At 41.4% G+C, this 25,238-nt stretch overlaps 1 protein-coding gene across 1 annotated transcript in view; it reads right to left on the bottom strand.

Moving 5' to 3' along the window:
- The window catches only part of MED12L (mediator complex subunit 12L), a 764,678-nt gene that overhangs the window by 107,816 nt on the left and 631,624 nt on the right, over positions 1-25,238 (bottom strand). The window contains exons 37-39 of the mRNA XM_029616044.1: positions 19,725-20,087; positions 17,190-17,346; positions 12,345-12,562 (exon numbers count right to left, since the gene is read on the bottom strand). Coding sequence (XP_029471904.1) covers positions 12,345-12,562; positions 17,190-17,346; positions 19,725-20,087 — 738 coding nt within the window. The remainder of the gene's footprint in view (positions 1-12,344; positions 12,563-17,189; positions 17,347-19,724; positions 20,088-25,238) is intronic.

Here is a 25,238-nt window from a genome sequence, read left to right as displayed (position 1 = left end):
AAAAGAAAATATGTAGCATAACAGACCCATATATCAAAAGTAGTAAGCCCATTAGGCACAATGCACAGAAATATACAGGCGGCAGGAGTTATGTGACCAGTGGAGATCCCTTCTACAAGATTACAAGATGTACATATGCATAATTGCAACAAGGATGTAAGGAGGCCGCAAATGCTGACAAAATATCTAAGTGACAGACAAAAGAAAATATTCAGCCAGTGTATCAGAGTATGCTGACCCATACTGATATAAATGACCTAGTACTGTGAAAAATTCCCATACAGCTACTGAAAAATCGTGGCATCTGAAGTGCATAAAAAGCCGGCTGTATTCCAAGCAGGCATACAGGATCAAAGCAAGAAGAACAATGGCTTGATCTTTGGATCTATTACATTTTCATGTTCTTGTAAGAACAGTGAGGAATGGGAAAAGTTAAACATTTTCATTTGGATATTTTAAAGCATACAAGCAAATATACATTTTTGAAAACTGTAGGAATGATTTTCTATGACAAACAAGCTTTAACAGAGCAGGAACTAGCCTGCCAACTTGAAAGGGAGCTTAGATCTCATCTGCAGACATTTCAACAAAAGCACAGCATAATGCATTCAAGAGAAGAAAATTATTTCTTACCTAGACTCTTTTTTTCTACAATTTGGATCTCTGTGCAGACCAGAGACTGTAAATTCATACTTTTTGACTTAAGTTGGCCCCAGCCTGCCCCTTGTAACTCATGGGGAGCTCCCCACTCCTGGAGCAGCTCTCCTGTAGTTCAGATGAAAGATCTCAAGAAGTGTGCATGGATCTGATGTGCTGATTCCGTACAGGGCAAGCTACTGCAGCTACTTGCAATGATCAAGCTTAGGTAAATTTCCATGGCTGGCTTCTGGAATTCTATTTTATTTCAGTTTAGACAGAGAGAGTGAGTTTCAAAAGCTTTTAACACAGGTGAATACATGTTTAACCACGTAAAAACTCCTCTTTCAAATTGCCCCTTTTGTATGCTGCACTCAACGCACAATAAAGCTCTGGAATTTGATGCCAAAGGATGTGGTTAGTGCAGTTAGTGGAGCTGGGTTCAAAAAAGGTTTGGATAAGTTCTTGGAGGAGAAGTCCATTAACTGCTATTAATCAAGTTTACTTAGGGAATAGCCACTGCTATTAATTGCATCAGTAGCATGGGATCTTCTTAGTGTTTGGGTAATTGCCAGGTTCTTGTGGCCTGGTTTGGCCTGTTGGAAACAGGATGCTGGGCTTGATGGACCCTTGGTCTGACCCAGCATGGCAATTTCTTATGTTCTTAAAGTTTGAACACTGTTACAACGGTGTATGTAATTTTAGCTGAGCCAAAAGGAGGCGGGGCTAGTCCACAGAAAGTAAAGTACATGTGGGAATTTTATTTTCAAATTCTTCCACATATCTTACCACGTGTACGTTGTACTTGCAAAGAATATGGGGATAAACGTACCTGCTTTCCCTACTAACTCTGAATTTTTGAAGAGAAACTCTTTGAATTAGCCAGCAATGATTGGTTTCGGTGATTAAATTCTTGAGCCTGGAGCTTTAATTTGGTTATTTGTTATATTCTCCAGTCAGCAACGAAGGTGGAGAGTCAGGTATCTTTATTTTATCTTGTCAGCGGTGGAGGTGGAGAGGGCAAGGCATTCATGATGGGAAATCAGTAGATGATACGCATGCAGGGCCCAAGTTTCACCAGAGCAGGGGGTGGGTTTTCCCTAAATTATTTGGAAATTCTTGAGGCTTTGTATAGGCCTATTTTTTTTTTAAACCTGTCTATGAACTCTTTGATCTGTAGCTGAAAATGCTCTACCTTTGTTTTTAAAACTACTTGGGGAAAGTTGGTATTCATGTTTTAATTACTGTGACCAGTCCACTTCTGTTCATCGCTTTGATTGGCCTTATGACCAGGGAAGCAGTCTAAAAGTGTATTAAATAAACAAACAAACAAACTTGCTCCCTCTCAAATCTCCCAAAGTCTGAAATATTTGGCCCCTGGTTGTTTTTTTTTTTTCTATCTGAAATCAGTCATTGAGACAACTGAGAAAAGCTAGTGCACTCCTTCACCCCAAAACCCACCATTTTCTAAAGAAGTTTGCCAGATGCAAAAGGAGAGAAACCTGCGGTCAATGTGAGAGCACCCTGAGACTTCTCGTAGCTTTACATAAATGTAAAGCACTGATCCAGAGATTCATTTGGAAAAATTCTAGATTATGAGCCTGAATTACCATACAAGGTAAAATGAGCTGTGGACAGGAAACCACAAATTTTGCAGCATTTAGTGAAATGGACTTTTCTTAAGAATTAAAATGTAGGAAAGGAAGTCTGCGGCACAACACATGCTATGAAGAAAAGAAGTTGTATTTAGAAGCACACGTAAAAGGTTATGGACTTGAGCACTAAAGCTCCAGTCCAGATGGAATCAATAGCAAAAGCCGTTGGCCAGGTAGAGTAAAAACTAGCTGCATCCCAGGTGGCAAAAGCAACCAGAGGAGAAATTCCAAAGCTGTGAGCAAATGGTTTGTTACTACTTTGAGCAGAACAATGCGATCTCTGTAAAATTCTGATAGCTTCTTCCTAGAATCAGGAAAGAATTCACAAGCACAAATCACAAAGGACAATCTGGCTACTCTATTTACTTACAAGATTGTCAGATTTATCCCCCGAAAAAGTATTTTAAAAGGTACAGGTTTTATAAGATATATCACCTTGTCTGTTCCAAAATAATAAAAATCACAGATCACAAACAGTTTAGAGACTTGATTTTCGTAACATTTTACCGTGCTAATCTGAAAAACTGATCTCCCCCTCTGCAGGCAAAAGTAGCATGGGTGCATTTACCTGCACTGCAAATGAACTGGGCTGGAAGTGCAGGGCAGACAGAGCTAGCAGACAACATGCACAGAGATTTCATTTTGAAATCTCAGCGCATGATTTATGGTATGGACCTTGCTCCTGCTGCTGTAAAATGGGTGCACAGTACGAATGTAATGAAGTATTAAGTTCCCCATTGCTGCCCCCTTCCCAGCGTGTCAACCCAACCTGACCCCACACCCACAACCCTTTACCATATCTGGGAGCTTGGAACTATCATCCAGCTCCCGGCGCATCCAGCGTTGCTCCTAGCAGGCCAAAACCATGAGGAGGAAACATTTATTTGTTTGTTTTATATTCCACTTGTTTGGAACTTCAAAGTGGATTAATTCAAATACTGTAGGTATTTTCCTATCCCCAGGCGGCTTACAATCTAACAAGAGATGCATCAAGCTGCGATAGGTCTCTAATGCATATTAAATAGAATATATCGGCAATACATGCTGTTTATTGCACAACAGAGCCTTATCGCGGCGATATTTTATGTTGGAGCCCTATTGCAGTGATATTGCATAATATACGCAAAATTTAGCATGGCCCTGCCCAGAGTCCCTCCCCTATTACAATAAGCTGCTTTGAATGTGATTTGCATGCATGATTTTTACTAATCCATGCAAAGCAGCTCATTAAGAGGCAATTATATGTAAATAATTTATCACAGCTGGCTGAGAAAGTGGTCAGCCGCAATAAATCAACACTTCTTCCTGGGTTTCGTTAAATCTAATGTAGGAGTTCCGGGATACTAACGTGGGTACCAAAGGGAAGGGATGGGGGCACCAAACCCACAATGTTTTTGGCGTATTATTGGAGTGCGGGGTGAGAGGTCTGTCACAGTATTTTGTTGGGTAAGGGGAGTATGGGCCACACTTTATTGATGATACAATTGTGGGGGATGGGGCCATGAACAATTTTTTTTTTTTACACTTATGAGTGTCAGGGCTGCCTCAAGTGGTGTCCCCTAGGTTGAGCCAAGTATCAGCTTTGACATCCACTCAATTTCTTTTTGTCAGTGAATTTTTTCTGCAGTTGGTCCTTTACGGCCATGGCAATCCCTCACACCTAAAGGGCCCTAACCACATTGTTTTGTCCTGCATTTTTTTACCATGAGACAAAACAAAGCGCCAATGTTTTTTTCAGGGGAGGGACACACTATTGCGGCAACACCCCTGTCCCCCTCTCCTATGATAGTGGGAAACTTCCCACAAAAAAACATTATGGCTGAGTGCCTCTAGGCCTTAATTTGTACCCGAGGCAATGGAGGGTAAAGTGAGTTGCCCGAGGTCACGAGGAGCGGCAGAGGAATTTGAACCTTGGTTTCCTTGGTTTGTAGCCCACTGCTCTAACCACTAGGCAGTTACTCTGAGACAGAAGGGTTGGTTTATTTTTTCTCTTTTTTTTTGTATCTAGAAACACAAACAGCAAATGCAGACTTCAACCTGTCAGGAACTGAGGTATCTCTCAGAATGCTAAAACAGGCAATTTATATTATGCCCTTATTTAATACTAATATTTCAAGACTCCTTAATCTAGGATTCATCTTCCTTTTTTTGTGTGCTCACAGGGGCAGAACCTTTGCGAGAAAATGAAACCCCCAGCTAGAAGCCAGGCTCCTACAACCCTGGAATTCCAAATCCAGCTATTGGATATTGCTCTTGCACAATGACTAGGATTTCCACCAGCAATTCAGAGTTTGGAAAGAGATCCTGCTTGAACTTTGCCGTAATTGCTCTAAGTGATATTGCATGTGCTTTCCAATGTACATTTTCTTTTCATGCCTAACATGGTCTACTGTGAAGCTGCTGTCAATTCACTTTAAAATGACACTATACAAATTTCTTCCTTACAGGAACCAATCACCAAAATGCTGCCTTCATTAAAGAATGTTTCATGTCATGTTCCAAAAAATACCATGCCTATACCAGTCCTTCCCCGGCAGGCACTTCTGTGGAGCAGACCTAGAATCCAGTATCAAAGCTGGGGAGTCATGAAGTTATGTATGCTAAGTCCACTTGCTTTCTGCATGCAATCTTGGCAACATCATTTACAGAATTACAAGTCATTGTTAATGTTTAAGACATATGTATAAATAATAAACTACGGGTAATACCGATGTAACATATACACACACACACACACATTCATTTTGTATCACTGACAGTGAATAAAAAAGTTTGCATGTGGCACATTTAAAACTAATCGGAGAAAGTTCTTTTTCACTCAACGCACAATTAAACTCTGGAATTTGTTGCCAGAGGATGTGGTTAGTGCAGTTAGTATAGCTGTGTTTAAAAAAGGATTGGATAAGTTCTTGGAGGAGAAGTCCATTACCTGCTATTAATTGACTAAGAAAATAGCCACTGCTATTACTAGCAACGGTAACATGGGATAGACTTAGTTTTTGGGTATTTGCCAGGTTCTTATGGCCTGGATTGTTGAAAACAGGATGCTGGGCTTTGATGGACCCTTGGTCTGACCCAGTAAGGCATGTTCTTAATCCAACATGAAGGAAGCACTAAGCTGAGATCTCACGTTGGTCCAAGTCAGTTTGCAGCTTTTGGAAACATTAAGGAAGATATTCAGCCTCTATCCGGCTGAAATATTTAGCTAGATAAACATATACAGCTAACATAACGGGATATTCAGTGGTGCAGCCGATTGGCTCTCAAAAGTTTATCTGGCTAACTTTAGAACTGCTCATCAGTAGCTGGATAAGGTTGAATATCATATAGTAACATAGTAATGATGGCAGAAAAAGACAAAATGGTCCATCAAGTCTGCCCAGCGAGCTTCCCATGGTAGTAAATGCCGCTCCATGCAGGTTACTCCATGTTCCTGTTAAGGGTAATAACTGCTGCCCTGTGTAGGTTACCCTCACAATTCTGTTAAGGGGCTTATCTGCACTTATCCGGTTATGTTAGCTGGATAAATAGCCATACCCTGGAACACCCCTATCCTGACCACTTCTTAGCTGTATTTAATAGTTTTTGGCTCAATGGCAGCCTTTGAATGTGGCCAAATATTGAAAAGTGCCACTTAGCCCGATAAATCAGAATTATTTGGCTACGAGGTGTTGAATATTGATTTCAATGTAAACAAATCTCTAAATGTGAATTTCTCTGAGGTCCATATTCAGTCATTGTCCAGTTAGCAAAGCTAGCCAGATAAACTTATCCAGCTAACTTTGGAGATATATTAAATAGTGCAGCCAAAATACTGAATATAACTGGCAATCTTAAAGTTAGCCAGCTTTCCAACATCGGCGACCGACTTGGCAGGAGGTGGGGCAGCCAGTCTGTTGCTGGCGGAGGTCTCTCTTAGACTTGATGACTGTGTGACACCAACTTCCCCAAGCTGTGTCTTTGCTAAAATGGCAACTTAGGAGATCCATGAGCAGTTGGACACCTATTTGGCATTACCAGTCAGCACCTCCCTACTTGGTTTGTACAGAGGGGACGCACGCAGAGTAGAGCACAGTGTCGTTCAGATGCAGTGGGATGGAAAGTGGAACTCGAGTGGCAGGAAGGAAAAGACCTCCTCCAACTCATTTAGAGATCCTTGCTGCGATTGCTGGACATAAGGGCAAAATGCCGATGGACAAACCTCCTGTTGTTACTTTAGAAAGTATATAGTTTGTAATGGCCGCTTTGGAAAAATCTTCTTCATTAGCTACTCTCACACTGGATATACATTTGAGATCTCTTGTGCAGGACGAGAAGGTGGCTAATTGTGAGATGAAACTGAGCTCTTTGGAAACCTGTTTCCCAAGTCTCTGATGTTCAATCATATTAATTTGAGCTCAAACAGCAATACAACTGAAGCTGGAAAATTCACGCTACAGCTTTAAATCTTCATATTTACAACTTTCCTGTGATTAGACTGATCGCCACTTGAACTTTTTAAACAATATTTGAAGATCTTACAGGTTCCTGAGGCTGGTATTCCCATATTAGTATAATCTTTTATTTCCCTCTTGCTAGAAAAACTAGGGAGCTGCAGCAGCAGAAGAGCAAGGTATGAAAGATGTTTTGACAGACAGTCTGGATGTTTCAAGACTTTTGGAGAGTTCTGCAGAGAAGATATCCCATGCTGGTAACATTTCTTTTTCCACAAGATTGTAGATTTATTTTTTTATTTATTTTTCCGCAACTGACTTGTTTTATTTAAAGGGCAAAAGCTCAGGAGATTTCCTGCTTTGGCCAGATCTAAGAACATAAGAAGTTGCCATACTGGCTCAGACCAAGGATCCATCAAGTCCAGTGTCCTGTTTCCAACAGTGGCCAATCCAGGTTACAAATACCTGGCAAGTACTCAAACTCTAAGTAGATCCCATGCTACTAATGCCAGTAATAGCAGTGGCTATTCCCTAAATCAAATTGATTAATAGCAGTTAATGGACTTCTCCAAGAACTTCTCCAAACACTAATTCCCTAACCACATCCTTTGGCAACAAATTCCAGAGCTCAATTGTGTGTTGAGTGAAAAAGAATTTTCTCTGATTGGTTTTAAATGTGCCACATGCTAACTTCATGGAGTGCCACCTAGTCCTTCTATTATCTGAAAGAGAAAATAACCAATTTACATTTATCCATACTAGACCTCTCATGATTTTATAGACCTCTATCATAACCCCCTTCAGCCGTCTCTTCTCCAAGATGAAGAACCCTAACCTATTTAGCCTTTCCTCATAGGGGGAGCCATTCAATCCCCTTTATCATTTTGGTCACCCTTCTTTGTACCTTTCTCTAGTGCAACTATATTGTTTTTGAGATGTGGCGACCAGAACTGTACACAGTATTCAAGGTGCGATCTCACCATGGAGCGATACAAAAGCATTAAGTCATTTTCCGTTTTTTTTTTACCATTCCCTTCCTAATAATTCCTAATGTTTGATTTTTGACTGCTGCAGCACACTGAGCTCCCGATTTCAATGTATCATCCACTATGACGCCTAGATTTTTTCATGGCTGGTAGGTCCTAATATGGAACCTAACATTGTGTAACTACAGCATAGGTTATTTTTCCCTATATGCATCACCTTGCACTTTTCCACATTAAATTTCATCTGTCATTTGGATGCCCAATTTCCCAGGTCCTCCTGCTATTTATCACAATCCACTTGAGATTTATCTACTCTGAATAATTTTGTATCATCTGCAAATGGGTCGAAGAGTTCAGAAATAAGGGGAATAGGATACCGGTTTTTCTTAGTAATTGCATTTAATCCCCTATAATCAATGCATGGTCGAAGGGAACCATCTTTTTTTTTTGACAAAAAAAGAATCCAGCCCCTGCTGGAGAGGAGGACAGTCTAATAAATCCTCGAGCCAGATTCTCTTGAATGTACTGAGTCATGGCTTCTGACTCGGGTCCTGATAGTGTGTAGACTCTACCCCTGGAAGGAAATCTTCCTGGAAGTAATTCTATTCCACAGTCATAGGCCCGATGTGGAAGTAAGACCTCTGCTTTTTGCTTGCTGAAAACATCCGTGAATTTGGCATACTGGTGAGGTAATTCAGAGGGAATAATTGCTGAACAGGAAATGTGAGGCTTGGGTGGTTTCACCGGGAGTAGGCAGTTTTAACGACGGTAGGAACTCCAACTTGCTAACTGCAGTGATCCCCAGTCCAGCTGGGGTTGATGTAGTCTTAACCAGGGTAATCCCAGAATCACCTGATTAACAGCGGAGAGAAGCACATAGAATTGAATAGTCTCTTGGTGAAGCAGCCCCGTTGTCATTTTAATAGGCTTGGTGATAAGCAAATTTTATTCCCCAGGGGTTGTCCAGATACCGAAGAGACTGTAAGAGAGGTTTTCAAGAGTTCTGTGGGAAGTTGGTATTGACAAGACTTCCCTCTATGAAGTTACCAGCAGCACCGGAATCCAAGAATGCCTGGAGATGAATGGAACCTCCGGCAGTGGATAAAGTTACTGGAATCAAGATTTGCGGAGAGGACGTAGCATGACCCAGGGAGGCCTCTCCCACCAGTCCTAGGTCCGGGAGTTTCCCGACTTGTTAGGGCGAAATGACCTGTTCTGACACAATACAAGCAGAGATTATTCTGACTTCGAAGGTGCCACTTTTTGGTCGAGATCCAGAATCGGTCGATCTGCATAGGTTCGTCCATACTGAGCTGAGTCTCCGGAGCTTTGGGAACCACAAGTGACCGCTGAAAGGCTGGTGTGAGCCGGTCATCGAAGAGCTGCCCGCTCCCGGGACCTCTCCTGAAAATGGAGGTCCAGACGAATAGCTTATCAATTCTTCTAGGGATTCTCGTGGTTCTCGAGGGGCTAACTCATTCTTAATGGCTTCGGCCAGCCCTTGACGAAAGACTGCTGTGAGACTATCGTCGCTCCAGCAGAGTTTGGCGGCAAGAATCCGGAACTGGATAGCATATTCTCCCAGAGAGCGGGACCCTTGTCGGATCTGAAGCAGGTCTGAAGCTGCGGAGGCTGATTGGCCGGGCTCATCGAAAATTAATTGAAAGTCTTTCAGGAAACCATCCATATTACTTAATAGGGGATCATCTCGTTCCCAGAGAGGTGATGCCCAGGCCAAGGCTGGTCCCTCCAATAGTGATAAGATGAATGTGACTTTGGTCTTATCTGTGGAAAACAGTGAAAATTGGAGAGAGAAATGCATGCAGATTTGATTTATGAACCCCCAGCACTATTAGGGATTTCCATCGAAACGCGGAGGAGGTGGAAGCCATAGAACCATAGGAGGTGGTGTGACAGAAGCCACGGCCACTGGAGAGGCGACGGCCAGGGCATCCATACGGGCAGCCAATCTTTCAAAAACCCCAGTCACCTGGTCCAGCACTCGTTGTTGTTGTTGTTGTACTTGTGAGGCCAGTCCGGGAATGGCCTGTAAGGCTGTTAGGTCTACTGGGTCCATGGCCTCGGCTAACTGTTACAGTCGTGATAATGGACCCAATGATAGTGTAACAGTCTTACCTTGACTTGAACCAGGACCACGACAGGCAGCCAGGTTAGGGGGTCAATGCGCAATCCAGTCCCCAGAGGCAGACAGCCAGTAAGAGAAGGTCCAAGGCACAATCCAGTTCAAAGAGGCAGGCGGCAAGCAAGAGAAGGTCCAAGGCACAATCCAGTTCAGAGAGGCAGCAAGCAAATCCAAGAAGCAGCACCAGCACCAGCACAAGCAAGCCTGTAGTCGAGGCAATGCTATGCTATAGAGTTGGCAGGGACGTCTAGTTTAAATTATATAGAATCCTTTTTTTTTTCTTGTTTTAGGCTGTGCCCTAATGCTTTTTTGCTAGACTTTCTCCCCTTTTGGTGGTCTGATGTAAGTATATAATGCTATATTGTTATTTCTTATAATTCTAATACTTTTTAAAGTGATATTCATACATACTTTTTTCTTTCAAATATGTTTCATATTTGGATATAAAATGCTAATAAAAAATAAAGTTAAAAAAAATTAGCCTGCTAAAGTGATCCAGCTAACTTTAGGACAGTTCTTTGGACTGACCAGATTTAGCTGGCTACATTAGCAGCTAACTTTGAATACTAGGAGTTAGCTGGATAACAGTCAGTTAACTCAACTCTTTCTCCTAAAACCCTGGAACACCCCTATCTAAGCCATCCCAAATCTTCATTTAACCGGATAACTTCTGAGTTATCCGGTTAAATGCCTTTGAATATGGACTTCTCTATGTCTTGCTCTATTATCAATTTCTGTTCATTTTAGCTTGAAAGCTTCTTTTCTATTCCCTTCAAAGAAATAAAGTTCACAATTTCTTAAAAATGGGAAAATCATTTGTGCATCTTTCACTGGGACCAAGCCCCCTCAATTTTAAAAAGCATTATATTGACACAATTTTTAAAAAAATCTAACTTCTAGTGAAATAGATAACAACCTCTCACATGCACATGTGAGATCTAGACACATCACTTTAGAGAATAATGAGTACATATCAAAGGCAATATTTAGGGCTACTTAGCTGGATAAATAGGGACTTCTCTGGTAAAGTGGCAGCCGCTGACTATCCAGTTACGTTCAGCGGCCACCTCTTAGCCGGATAAGTCTTTATCCAGCTATCTTGGGGGTAGGCAATGGGTGAGGATACTTATCTGGTTACTTTAACCAGATAAGTGCAGCTGCTCAGACTTATCCAGTTAAGTCAACCAAATAAGTTAGACTTGCTCGATGGCAGGTCTAAAGTTAGCCAGGTATATTCAGCGGCATAGCCAAACAAGCTAGGTAGTGAGTGCATTCTACAAATTAACTCCTCTTGTACCTTTCATCAATTCAAACAGCAGAATATCTTCAGTGATGTCAACTTTGCTGTTGGTACCTCTACTGGGTATGTAAAATACCACCCCCACCCACCCCCAAGACCCACATCGAGTTAAAAGTGGCTCCTCTTACAGTGGTATAAATAGAGAGTGACATATTGATTTCTTTCAGAGGTGCTCGCTCTATCTCTCTCTGAATGACACTAGCGTTAAGGCCCTTAACATTCCTACAAATTCAGAGGATTTTTCCATTATATGGAATTCAATTGCCTGTAACCAAAGGATCTTGCAAAATTAAAAAAAAATAACTGTATAATCTTAAATGTTCTACAGTGACTAAAACTTATTAGGATTATGTTGCAGTCAGCAGAAAACTAAATCACAAACATTCTTTTTAGATTATTTACTATTAAATACCCCTGAATCATATTTGCTATAATAGGATTGTGTGTGTATACAGATATCTCTATTTATACACACATACACATTATACTAAAAATCAAACATCTAGGAACTACAGAATGTATAAAAATGCCTTAAACATATTCCTCGAGCTGAAGAGGGTTTTATTATGTGGCACTTATGTGGCAAATTTAAGACTTGTCTATGCACAGACTACTTTGTATAACCCGATTCCTGTAGGGGCTGATGATTCGTACATCTTCACTAAGAGATTTGGGCAGCATGGTGCACAGTCATGCAGAAGAATGGGGTTTGTTTCCCATATCAGGTCTTTTGTTCTCCAGGCTGTGTTCAGAGCCTTGGTAGGGGGTGGTGAGGGGATGGGAGGTGCAGAGCAGGCAGTACCGAGACAGACAGACTTTGTAGGGCTCTGGGTGAGCCCAGGTTTGCAGGCCCCATCTAAGGCTCATCAAGGCAAAGACTGGACTAAGTGAGCTGAAGGGGAATATAAAATAGAAGGACAAACCCTGGGTGGTTGTGAATAAAGTCTCCTGGGTGCTGTAGTCCAACAGAGACTGGTTCCAATTGTTGGGTAAATTAAAAAAAAAAAAAAAGTAGTGTATTATTTCTGCTAGAGACAAATTCTTAACAATATAAATGTGCAAATCTTAAGCTGGGGCTTTTAAAAGAAGGTGATACAAAATTATTGAAGTAGCATTCATAAAGGCTGAAAAGACTATGCTACCAGCTGGGGGTTAAAATGATAATCAAGTGAGTGCTGGCTTCGGACAAACCTGTTGGAAAGATCTCGTGTGGGCCTGCTGCCGTAGTAGGCGTTGCTGCTGCTGTTGCTGCTGCAGGAGCTTCATCTGCAGCAACTGCTGCTGAGATGTGATGGCGTGAAGAGAGGGCGGCTGCATCATGGTGCCAGAACGTCTTTGCAACATGTTGGACAGGGCTTGTTTCGTGTTTGTTGGAGCAAATGAACCAGTGGGGTCCAGTCTGGAACCACCTAAAACAGAACAATGTTAATGCATTTTCCTTTCTTCTGGGTAGCCAACTACCTAAAAATCTCCACAAATTTAATTAGGGTTTTTTCAGGCCCATATAATAAACATATAAATTGTAGTAATTAACTTTTGTAAGGTATATACTGTTTTTAGGTATATTTCCTTAATTTAGAAAAGTGCCTACTGTTGTTGAAATGTCTGTATATAATGCAGGTAGCAAAGGTGTTTCTCTGGGATGGAAATGAATGAAATTTGGTGCAAGCTGCACTAAGATTCTAGCTATCCTGCCAAATTTCAGGGCATTCTATCCACAGCAAACATTTAATACATCTTTTGGGAAAGCAGGTTAGTCGGGAGGAGGCAGGGGGTCCTCCAACCCCTTCCTTCCTAACTCCCAATCCCTAGCCTCCAATCCATTCAATTCTCTCCAGCCCTCTCAAGGAAGCCCTTGAGAGCATGCTGGCTCTGTTCCTGTGTTCACTGATGACTGCTGTTACCACTTGAGAGAGCCACAAGGCCTGCGGTGGGACGGAAGAAAGAAAAGGGATCAGAAGAAAACATTCATCATTGTACCACATTCCTAGTCTGCACTATGGCTGTGCAGAGAGAAAAAAATTATTTTTGGGTTTAATGTGTTTCTTTAGTTTTACCCCACAAAAAAAAAAAATTACTGGTTAATTCATTTCATTTGTTTTTTAGTTAAATCAATGGGTGAATCATTTTGTGGAGGAAAGCACCACAATGATGTCACTATGGCATGTCCTCTGGGCGGAGGACATCATTTTTAGTCAAAGAACTAAGAAAAGAAGATGTCGAAAGTCCTACTCCTGGGCCTGGGCCTCGATGTCGGGCCCAGTGTCATGCCTCAGCGAAAGGACTAGTCCCACTGGAGGCCTGGTTTTTTCTCTACATGAATTTGAAAATATCTGAAAATTTTCAGGTATTTTCATCCGAGGCTAATTTTCAGTTTGTACGAATGAAAATAGCCTCATTCATTGTATTTTTATCATTCATGCAAACCAAATGTACATCCCTTGTGACCACTTTTCTAATACTTTTCCTTAAATCGTGTGAAACATGTAGCTTTACAGACGTAGAACCTATCAGGTCTGCAGATATACCTGTGGCATCAAAGCAGTATTGCCCAAACAAACAAATACATAGTACAGTGGTTTCTAACCATGTCCTGGAGAACTTGCAGGTAAGTCAGGTTTTCAGGAAATCAACAATGAACATGCATGCAAAGGATTTGCATGCACTGCCTCCATGGCATGTACATTTTTCTCATGCATACTCATTGTAGATAAACTGAAAAATCTGACTGGCTGGTATAGGGTAGAGATGTGCAGGAGGAAAACAAATTATTTTGGTTCAAAATTTGTTTTGTGGAGAACCTAATTTGTTCCTTTAGTTTCAAAATGAAAAAACATTGTTTTTTAGTTTGATTTTTTATCCATTTGTCATTACAGTCAATGGGGGAAGCATTATAGCTTATATTGGGCTCCAAAATTGGGGTTTTCTAATCAATTGTCTTAAAACTTGTAGGAAGAAATCAACAGAAGGGGGAAAGAACTCCACGGGTACCTATAAATACTATGGATACTGGATAGTGGTACCAAAGGTGGTATGAATCGCCTAAGACTCTGCAAAGGAGTACCAGTTTTGGCAGGAGTTCTTCAAATCATTGTTAGAGGAACCAAAAAGCAGTAAAAGTGAGAAACTACCCCAAGACTCCAAAAGAGGGCACCAACAGTGACATGAACCCTTGATGGCATCTCAAGGGGCAAACTGGCACCAAACGTAGCATCAGCGTTGTAAGGCAGCATGAAGGGGAAAGACAGCAGAAAAAGTGGCAGGAAAAAACCTTAGGCAGGCACAGATAAACGGGCCAAGCAGCGCAAAGAGAGGCTTCAAGACTCCAAAGCAACATGAGAGGTACAAAGCACTATCTCTCCCCCCCCCCCACCCAAGACTGGTAAGGTGTAAGCTCTGGAGTATGACAGTAAGGCACAGTAGTAAAGAGAACTCCAAGCAGTAAGGTCTGGGCATGGAAGCAAGGCCGAGAGGCACAAAAACCTCCAAGAAGCTGGGTGGAATTTGAATTTTCTTGTGAAATGGGCTTTCCAAATTAAAATGCTATCACATTTTAGTACATGGAAATGGGTTTCACAATGATAGTTGGGCCAGGTTTTTTATTAATTTGTTAGGGTTGTATTTTTCCCATATCCTGTATCTGTCTGCTGCATTTCCTGATTCTGTGGTTTTGCATTAGGTCTCTCTTTTATTACCTACCTCTTATGACATTCAGTATAGTAAATTGTTTTTCTTGAACATATGTCTCGTGCCAGTATTTCTTCCTTTAAATGAGGGCATTTTGGGGCAAACCACCCTAGTGTAATCAACTGTCAAACAGGGTGGGAGAGCCAATGTGAGATTATAGAGGGGCATTCAATTAAGGTGGACTACTTCTTTGGTTGTTGCTGGCACTGTGAACCTGGCCAATTTTGGAAACGTTTCTTTACTTGCTCTGCCTTTCCCTATCCCTGACATGATTGATTCAATTACTGGGGATGTGGATATTAAAATGTCATATTTCTCAATGATACCATAATGCCCACAGACTATGCCGTGCCAATGTGTGTGTGGGTAACAGAGCGACAATGCTTCAACTGAGTGTCACACTGTGAGAGCACTAGTTCTCTGACACTTCTGAGCTTAGTGACAGGCTTCTCAAAGCAGCCTGGTATGCTTCAATCTCTGCCTTACCCTCACTCTGAAAGCAACTCTCCGGTCTGCCTCCAGTCTACAGAAAGGAAAAATAGAACAGCAAGCAACACAAGTCTTCTCTGACAAGGAGCTTCTGATACAGCGCGGTCTAGCTGCTTTTCTCTATTGTGTGACTGGCACACTGACAGTCTAAAATGGGCAGCAGCCAAAATGTTTGGGAAAAGATATCTAGGAACTCAGCGCTCAGTGTCCTCCTTCACAGACAATGTCTTCAGAAGAAATGCACATCAAATCTCTAACATGCCAAGTCTTCAAGATCAGTGTCACAGTATCCAATGTACAGAGATAGGTTAGATTGGAAACATGCTTTGCTGCGATATATCATCCCTGTTGTCTCCTTGTCAACATGTGCGTCCTACCCATGTCTGCTAGCTGGCTACTCTATACTTTGAATCAATTCCTAACTCCACACCTGTTACTCTCCTACTGAATTATATGCAGCCATTGACTTTTAATGGCTTATAGAAATCATTCTATTCAAAATGAATGAAATAAATAGGATTTGCTTAATTTAGGGGTCCTTCTCAATTCATTTTGAGTCTCCCCGCTCCCCGAAGAAATGAATTGGACCCTACTTGTTTCTTTTTACCCATTCTTTTGAAACTAATGCATATCCCTAATGCAGGGCTGACCTTAGGAGGGTGGTAGGACCTATGGTGAATCAATAGAAGTGGGGCCCTAGAACACTATATTCATAGTGTGGGGATGAGTTTATCATGGTGGAATGGGAGTCCCTGAAGTATGGGACGCCCCATTTACCTTCTCCATAAGGAAGGTCTTGGGCTGGGGGGGGGGGGGTGTCCCCCAAGACAGGTGTAGGAACCACTGGTATTGCATATGGGGGTACATTTTAAAAGAGAGCGCGCGCGTATCTTATAAAATCCGGGGTTGGCGCGCGCAAGGGGGTGCACATTTGTGCAACTTGCGCGCGCCGAGCTGCCCGTTCCCTCCACCCCCCCCCCGCACTTCCCCTCCCTAACCCACCCTCCCGACCCTATCTAGACCCCCCCCCCACCTTTATCAGAAAAGTTACTACTGCCTCCGGGCATAGTAACTTACGCGCGCCGGCACGGCAGGCCCCGACATAGGCCGCTGTGTCGGGGCACTCGGCCACGCCCCATACCGCCCCACACGCCCCTGAACATGCCCCAATCCAAAACTGCGACCCCTGGCCACGCCCCCGACCGCCCCTTTTTGCAAAATAGGCTCGGCGCGCACAGGGGGGTTTTAAAAGTTTACGCGCATACCTTATGCGTGTAACCCTTTTAAAATCCGGCCCATGGTGTCTGATTAAAGAAAATTAAGTTCATGATTTCATAAGAAGTTACTTTCATTTTAACTGCTATATAACCAGTCATGAACATCACACCTTCTTTTAACAGGAAACCTTAACAGAGTTTCCCCACACAGAAATAGGATTTTAAAACTTGCCTCTCCTCTATGCAAAGAATGCACATATGCCCTTTGTATGTTTACTATTATCCACAGTGTGAAGAAGTGTTCCTGCGGTGGTGGTTTGCACTTACGTGCATGTGTTTAAATTTTCAAAAGCACACTTATTTTTCTCAGAGAAACCACCTCCACAAATCAGCAGGTGTAAGTGTGTGCATATAGCTCGCCTAGGATAAATTTCAAAGGGAAAGAACATGTATAGTTTCACCTTATAAATCATTGTAAAATGTGTGTTAAAAAGGCTTTGCATGAATGTGGGCAAGTTCAGATTTATCCCCGTAATAGTTAGGAGAAGCAAAACTAATGTAAAAGCTATTCTGATGACTAAAACTAAATGTATTTTTGATCCCTGGACTACTTTCTTTCCTTATGGCACCAGCAGTCACATACCTGGAAGAAGGGGTTGATTCTGTAGGAAAAAGTTTGGCTGCTGTGGTTGACCCATAAGGTTGTATCCCCAAGTGGCTGGCTGGGAGTGATGCATCATTTGAGAGTTCATTGGCGAATAACTGGGAGGTGCTCTGTACACATTATTCTGGGTGTATTCCTTTAATAGCAAAGAAAGAGTCACTGACATTCATCCTCTCTACTCAGTCTCAAATAATGCTGACTTTCCTACTAAACTCTTCAGGGATCTAAAAAATTCATCTACAACCGTCTCGCTGCACACGGGGCCACAAGCTTACCGATCGACAGCTGAAAATATAGATTGCACGTCCCAAGCTGCTTCTAAAGGACTGTAACACAAGGAAACTTTTCTGGAAGTTTCCAATGGGTGCTTCCACCAGACAATATCTTAGCCTGCAATGTATCATGTTATATAAAAATGTACATAGAACGTCAGACGCTCCATAAGTAATGAAAAATCTAATCCTGTATTAAATCACACACTGCAAACGCCAACATTTCACAAGCTAAAGTGCTACAGACCAAACAGAAAGAAACGTGTTCAACAAAAGGAAAAACTCATATTTTCTGTTTTCCTCTGCCTATTAATCATTCCTGAGTCAGTCTCACTGTTTAAAGTTTAGGAAACTTGTCCTCCAACTTACGATTCTCCCATCATTATCAACATAAGGAATTTAGACTTCTGTTCTATTGAACTTAGTCAGAACTCCATGCAAATTACAAATCTAATGGGAACAACATACATAAGAAGCTGTGATCAAAATAAAAGAACAAAACATATTAGTTAAAAATGAAAGGAATCCTCTAGAACTAAGACCAAAAGAGGAAGCAAAAAACAGCCAAGGAACTGGCAAATAATTTACTTAGCAATCTGGCTATATAAACATAGACGTTATCATCTTCCTAAGCTTGTATTATAAATCATCCTCATTCCTTCAAATTAAAAATAAAAGTATATGCTGAAAGAAGCTGTCCAAGAAAAATTATAAAACAAGCACATGTTCTACAATATTAAAACCTAAGCACACAGCAGAAAAAAACACTCTACAATCATTTCATGCCTTCATTCGTCATAAAAGGAAAACACAAAATCTGATGTTTCACCTGCTGGCTACTTCTCCATTTGATTATAACTTTGCAAAATAAAGATTTTCCAAATTTTGTGTTTTTAAATTGGGTCATTTCTTTAGGTATACACTGCTTTTTTTTTTTTTTAATCATTTTTAGTTTTTATCAACATTTTAATCATTTAACAATGAATTAATGCAAGGTAACATCTAGAATTCGATATTCAGCGCTACCTAGCTGGATAAGCAGTGACTTATCCAACTAAGCGGCAGCGACTGAATATCTGGTCTTGTTCAGCAGCCACCATTTAGCCTGATAACTGCTTATTTGACTAAATAGTTAGCTGTTTAAATGGTGGGCAGAAAGGGGGCATAAATGGGAAGAGTTACTTACCCAGCTAACTTATCAGGATAAGTAGCGATATTCAAACTTATTTAGCTATACTATCCAACTAACTTATCAGGATAAGTAGTGATATTCAAACTTATTTAGCAACACTATCCAGCTAACATCAGGATAAGTAGTGATATTCAAACTTATTTAGCTATACTATCCAGCTAACTTTAGACCTGTTATTGAGCAAGTCTAAAATTAGCCAGATTATCCAGTTTATGCGGATGCAGTAATGTGGCTGCACCACTGAATATCCTGGCTAAATTACCCGGATAATCCTATCTCGCTAACTTAGCTACCTACCCTGAAAAAAATAATGTATGCACTGCTTTAGATGTAATCTTTTTTTCCAAGAATTTTTATTTGAAAATTGTGTGTAAAACAGCACTTACAATTAAGCATTTTCATTTGTACAGAGATAGTTATTTTGTATGCATCCTGAACTAGAAGACACACCAAGCGAGGATGTTACTGAGTGTTCCCAATAAAGTTTTGTACAACTTTAAGCTAAACACTTCAATAGCTATTAAATGTGCTGTACCTCCCTCCTCTCACCTGCCACATAGACCATTCCAATTAACCTCTTGATCACTAATAACTAAAATAAAATTCTTCAGTCATCTATAAGCACCACACAGAAAGAAGGCATCAAATAAACGTTGCAGCTTTGCTACAGTGTTATGGGAATTTACAAACCTGCTCCACACCTTCTAAAATGTTAAACATTATTTGTTCTAGCAATAAATTCCTCATACTGCTGATGGAAGAGATCCAATCCAATCTCCTTACGATTAGATAATCTTTTATAATCTTTTGCTACCTGATGTTGGGTGAAGGCTTTTGCTATACCTCGGTATAAAAAAAAAACCCCTCATAAATAAATAAATGATGTAATCCAGTGGCACCACAACTGAATACCTAATGTATGAAGATGTTTTTTTGATCTTGTACTGTATTACTTGCCTATCAATCCCCGTGTCCACTGGCAATAGTTCAAAAAGGACAGCATTTGGACAGAAACTACAAGCATCTTTCTCAATGCATCTCGTAACTTACATCAATTCTTGCATTGGATTTTGCCTTCCGCTTCCTGGTTTTTGTTTTCTTTTCATCATCTGTTGTGGCTCTGCCAGGATCGGACATATCTGCTGACTTTCCCTCTGGTTCCTGAGATGCAGGCGTGCCTGGTTCTTCCTCTTCCTCCTCCAGAGGCAGAGGTAATGGCTCGAGGTAGTAGCTTCGTGGCTTGGGTTTGGGATGAGTGTGGAACAGAAGGAGGTGATGCTGTTCTTCATATTTTATTACTTTTCTGTCTACACGAACAGTTCCAAACCAAGCCCAAGACAAGGGGGCTGGATTTTTGTGCCCCTCAAACAAATCCCATGGCGACACCTTTTGTTTTGTGGATACCTGAAGACCCTGTTTCAAAGGTAAAAGTTTTACATTGACATACTTATTTCTTTTAAAATCTTTGGGCCCTACACAATAAAGATATTTTTTTGACAGGCTGAGAACGGGAAAAAGTTTCTTTTTTTTTTTTTTTTTAAATAAAACCTCATGGATGTTATTGAAAATGAACTTGTCCCCATTCAGAACCAATAGAAATTTAGAAGTTGATATTCAGTGCCATTTAGCCGGATAAGTTCGGACTTATTCAGCTAAGTGAATATTCAGCCTCATTTAGCAGCCATTACTTAGCCAGGTGATGATATATATACAACTAAATAATTATCTAAGTCGTGGACAGGATGGGGAAATTCCAGGGTGTGGGATCCAGCTAACTTAGGCCTAGAGCTGCGGGGAAAAAAGGGGCAGGGGGACGATATTGAGCAGGTGGCCACACTGCGGCGGTGCATTTTCATCCGCTGAAGCTGCAGGTGCGCTGCACACTTTCGCCCTGCACCGCCAATGGGAAAGGTGTAGTTATTTCCGGCATCCGAGCATCCTGAAAACCACCTAGCTGAGTGCCTATCTCGGCGTCCGAGTGGCCAGCTTAGTTAGGCGCTTTTCTGGGTGCCCAATTGTATAATTCGTGACCAAGTAAGTGCCTAGCTCAGCGCCTGAGCAGCAAGGTAAGCTAGGTGCCTTTCTGGGCGCCTGATTGTATAGATTTTTCTGCCACGAACAGAACAGGAGAGGCCTCATAAACACCTAGCTTAAATGCCTATCTCGGCTTCAGAGTGGCCAGCTTAGTTAAGTGTTTTTCTCGGCGTCCGAGCAGCCAGCTGAGGTAGGCGCTTCCCTGGGCGAACAGACATATGATCAGAAGAGCAGCAAGATTGCTAACTCACATCCAAACTGAGCACCTATCTCGCTGCATGTCAGTGTGAATTAGCATGTAAAAGTATTTGCCATGTTTTCTGCAGCATAGTTATTTGAAATATTAAAAATACTTTCCAGGGTCATCTTGCACTTAATAGGGATACCCATTCGCTCGTTCAGTTTTATGCATGGATTATCGGCGTAGGTTTTGAGCGCAGATGTGGCCGCTTATTACATAGGTACATGCATTGTTCCGTATGTTCACAGATTTCTGCATGCAAATGTGTAATTTATGTTTTTTACAGCCCACGGAAGCGGCAGCTTCAGTCGCTCATGGTGATGAAAACCCACACTCATAACTAGCGCCTGCTTTGCCGTGGGTCTTATTACATCGGCCCCAAGGTGATTAACCCAGATTCTTAGCACTAGACACATTTATGGAAAAACAATGGCAGGCTTAAATTTATGAACCTAAATTTAGTTGAATTTTTAGCTGAAAACAGGAGCCTAAATTTGGTTAAAAACAAATCCCTAACTTAGGCTTAGATTCATCAAATTGCACATGAATAACGCCCGCGATAAGGAAAAGGGGCACGGCTATGATATAACTTGAGTTACCGCACCGTGTACTATATTAGCACTTCATATAAGTACTTTAACGCACGGTGCGATAAAATTATCACGCCTCGGAAGTTGCGAAGTGCCCAAGACAGGCATATCTCACTTTTGGGCTGGAGAGAGAGCAAGAGCGAGAGAGAAAGAGCAAGAGCGAGAGAAAGAAAGCAAGAGAGAGAGAGCGAGAGACTTTTTATAAGGCTTTCATAGTAGTCAACTCTTTATATCACTATAGGAGGGCCAGCTAGTAGCTCCATGTGAGGTTTTGGTGGTGGTCTAGGGTTTTGGGGCCAGTTTTATGTGCACAGTGAGATATAAAAACAGCACAGTACACATTGGTGAAGATTTGACGTGATTTGGAGTGATGAAAATTACATAAAGATGAGATTTCTACAATGTTCTCTCGCCGTAGCTGATAATACCCTTGTAGAGAGTCCATTAACCTAAGACCAGAGAACACTGAAGAAATCTCATCTTTGTGTGACTTTCCTCACTCCAAATCACGTCAAATCTTCACCAAGGTCTACATCTCACTCTGCACGTAAATCTGGCCCCAAAATCCTAGACCACCACTAAAACCTCATTTTGAGTTACTAGATGGCCCTCCTAGAGCAGTATAAATACTTGACTACTATGTGTGCTACCCCAGAGGCTTGTTCTCTCTCTCTCCATGCCCAAAAATGCCCAAAACAGAATTTGTAGATTTATCGCAAATTGCATTTCGGGCATATCACACAGAATGCCAGGAAAAAAAAGGTGTAGTTAATTCTGGCATTAAAAATGTCGATAGCGTAACACACACTATGATAATGCCCCTCAGTTTCATTGATCCCTCCCCAATCCCGCCCCTTTGAATAAGTTTGAAAAATTTGCATTAGCGCCACACATTGCGATAACTATTGCATGCATTATCGCGGGCATTAACGCCATAACGCATTTTGATAAAACCCTGTTAGATCCCTAAATTCAGGCCCTCGGAAGTTCATATTAAGTAAACTAGCAAGTGAACAAATTACCTGGTTAAGGTTTTTAAATAAATTGTCATGGATATGTAGCCAAGTGCTGTCAATTAGGTAACGCGCTAAATATAGACAGATAAACTGCTAGTCAGCCAGATAAACTTATCCAGATATGAAATGAACACTGGACTCAGCTGAATACTTTATCCAGTTAACTTAACTCCACCTGGGAATGCCCCCGGAACGCCTACAGCTTATCCAGCTGAACAATGAGCCAGTTAAGTCAGGTGCTCAGAGCAGTGTAAAATTTGAAACCCACATCGCGGGCAAACCCACATCCTGCTTAGCCAGAAAAATGGTCAATGTATGGATCTTTTAGCCTTTTTTAGAATATCAGCTTTTTACTGAATGTTTTTGTACCAAAGCACAGCACTAAAGACTTAAAATTTCAATTTTAGATCATTGCATATGTAAAGTTTTTCTATTAGGATGGAAAAAGTATGGTGCAATAGTATACAAAACGGTAAAAATGTTCAAATATTGCAGTGTATAATAGAAGTTAATGATTCAACTTATTTTCTTGAATGCTATGGTTAAAAATCTCTATTCATAGTACAGCTCTTATTCAATTTTTTTAGCCAAATAGTTTAGAAACTGGTTTCAAACCTGATTTATACTGTGTACTGCAAAGCGAACAGTCTTTGGCCATTAAAGAATGCTTTTAAAACAGGTTTGAAGTTTGTTTTAAATGCAGTGAAAGAAAGTACATGGACTGGGCTGGGAAGTCTTTACTTCCATCAGGAAAAGAAATAGTTTAAAATGTTAAGAGCATATAGTAAATTATAGTTACATCTGTTAACTCTCAATCATAGTTTTATAAATTCAGAGGAAATATACCCAATTTCCAACATTATCTATTAATTTATAAATACAAACTGTATACCGGTTGAAGTAGCAATTTGTTTCCTTACTTTTCACTCTTTGCACTATTGAACTCATATGAGGACAGAAACAAAACATTATTCCATTCAGTTATGAACCAAACTGGAAGAATCAAAGCCTATTCTGAACAGAACAATTTATTAGTCTATAAAAGCAGAAACTGAATGCAGTCTGTACTTTTGTTGGCTGGCAGGCTGGGCTCACTCCTCCTCCTCCTCTTTATAAACCTTTGGATGTTAGCAGCATGGTGCTTCCTGGTCTGATTTTGTATGCGGGGAAAAAGAGCAGGGCCAAATTCCAGCTAGACTCATCTTCCTTATGGGATTCTACTCATATATATATATTTTGAAAACAATCCACACCAAAAATGTCCAACCTAAGCTGCAGCCTTGCACAAATGAGAGGTGAATAAATCAAAATGAGTTTGTACACATGCAGAAACTGCATGGAGTGCAAATATACGTGAGGTGCGACAGAATAAGTGTGAAAGAGAAAGGGGGAAAGGTGTGAATTCAAAAAGAGATGGGGTTATACAGGATAAGCAAGCTGGTATGAATTCTGTCTAGGATAATGTAAGCATCGGGACTGACCAAAGCAGTTTTTGGGGTTTTTTTTTAAGGCAAGACCACTTCCCCCAATCCCTAGCAGGGAAATCAACACTGACCATTTAAAAGCATCTTTCCCATGGGTAACTGATGGAGTTTTATAAAAGTAAGAGAAGGTAGTAAAAAAACAACAAAAAACACATTTTTGGACAGTATTAAAAAATGTTTGTGGTTTTTTAAACTTCTGCTAGACTTCCTGTGTTTTCAAAAGTAAGCACAGTTGCTTACCTGTAACAGGTGTTCTCCTAGGACAGCAGAATGTTAGTCCTCACATGTGAGTGACATCATCCAATGCAGCCCGGCACAGAAAACGTTTGTCAAAGTTTCTAGAAGCTTTGACCAGCACACTGAGCATGTTCAGCCTGCTGCTATCCACATGTCCACATGAGGCCCACCTTCAATCTTGTAACATAGATAAAAATACAAACAAAAAAATAAAACAAACCGGGAGAACCCAACTCAGTGGGGAAGTGGGCAGGATTCCTGAGGACTAACATCCTGCTGTCCTAGGAGAACACCTGTTACAGGTAAGCAACTGCATTGCTCACCTGTAACAAGCAGGATGGTAGTCCTCACATGTGGGTGAGTACAAAGCTCTAGACAGCCCCCTGCAACTAGAGAGACCAACAGCAACCGAACAATGTGCCAACAGGCACAACACAACTGCGGCGCTGTAGGTGAACAGGGGGGTAGTCTGGTTCCCACAAGAAGCACGAGCAGAGATGGGCTCAAGTCTGGAACACAATATGTAGGACGGACTGACCGAAAGTACTGTCCTGATGGCCATCCTTGACCAAGCAGTAATGAGTCGCAAACATGTGAAGGGAACTCCATGTCAACGACGGGGACTGCACGCAAATGAGCCACCGACGTTGCCATAGCCCACACTCTGCTAGCTAGTGGGAGGCCTGCCTGATCATAGCAAAAGGCAATGCAATCTGCCAGCCAATTCTATAAGATCTGTTTACCCACTGCCACTCCCAGCCTGTTGGAATCAAAGGACATGAAGAGCTGGGTGGACTGCCTGTGGCCAGCTGTGCGGTCTAAATAGAAAGCCAAGGCCCTATTGCAGTCCAGGGAATGAAGAGCTCGCTCCCCCAAGTGGGAATGAGGCCATGCAAAGAAGGTGGGTAAAACGATGGACTGATTAAGGTGGAAATCAGTCACCACCTTGGGCAAAAAATCGG

This window comes from Rhinatrema bivittatum, chromosome 9 (assembly GCF_901001135.1).
Source record: "Rhinatrema bivittatum chromosome 9, aRhiBiv1.1, whole genome shotgun sequence".
In the NCBI taxonomy this organism is placed as follows: Eukaryota; Metazoa; Chordata; class Amphibia; order Gymnophiona; family Rhinatrematidae; genus Rhinatrema; species Rhinatrema bivittatum.
The sequence above is the reverse complement of the archived record's forward strand: the minus strand, read 5'-3'. Positions and strand labels throughout refer to the sequence as shown.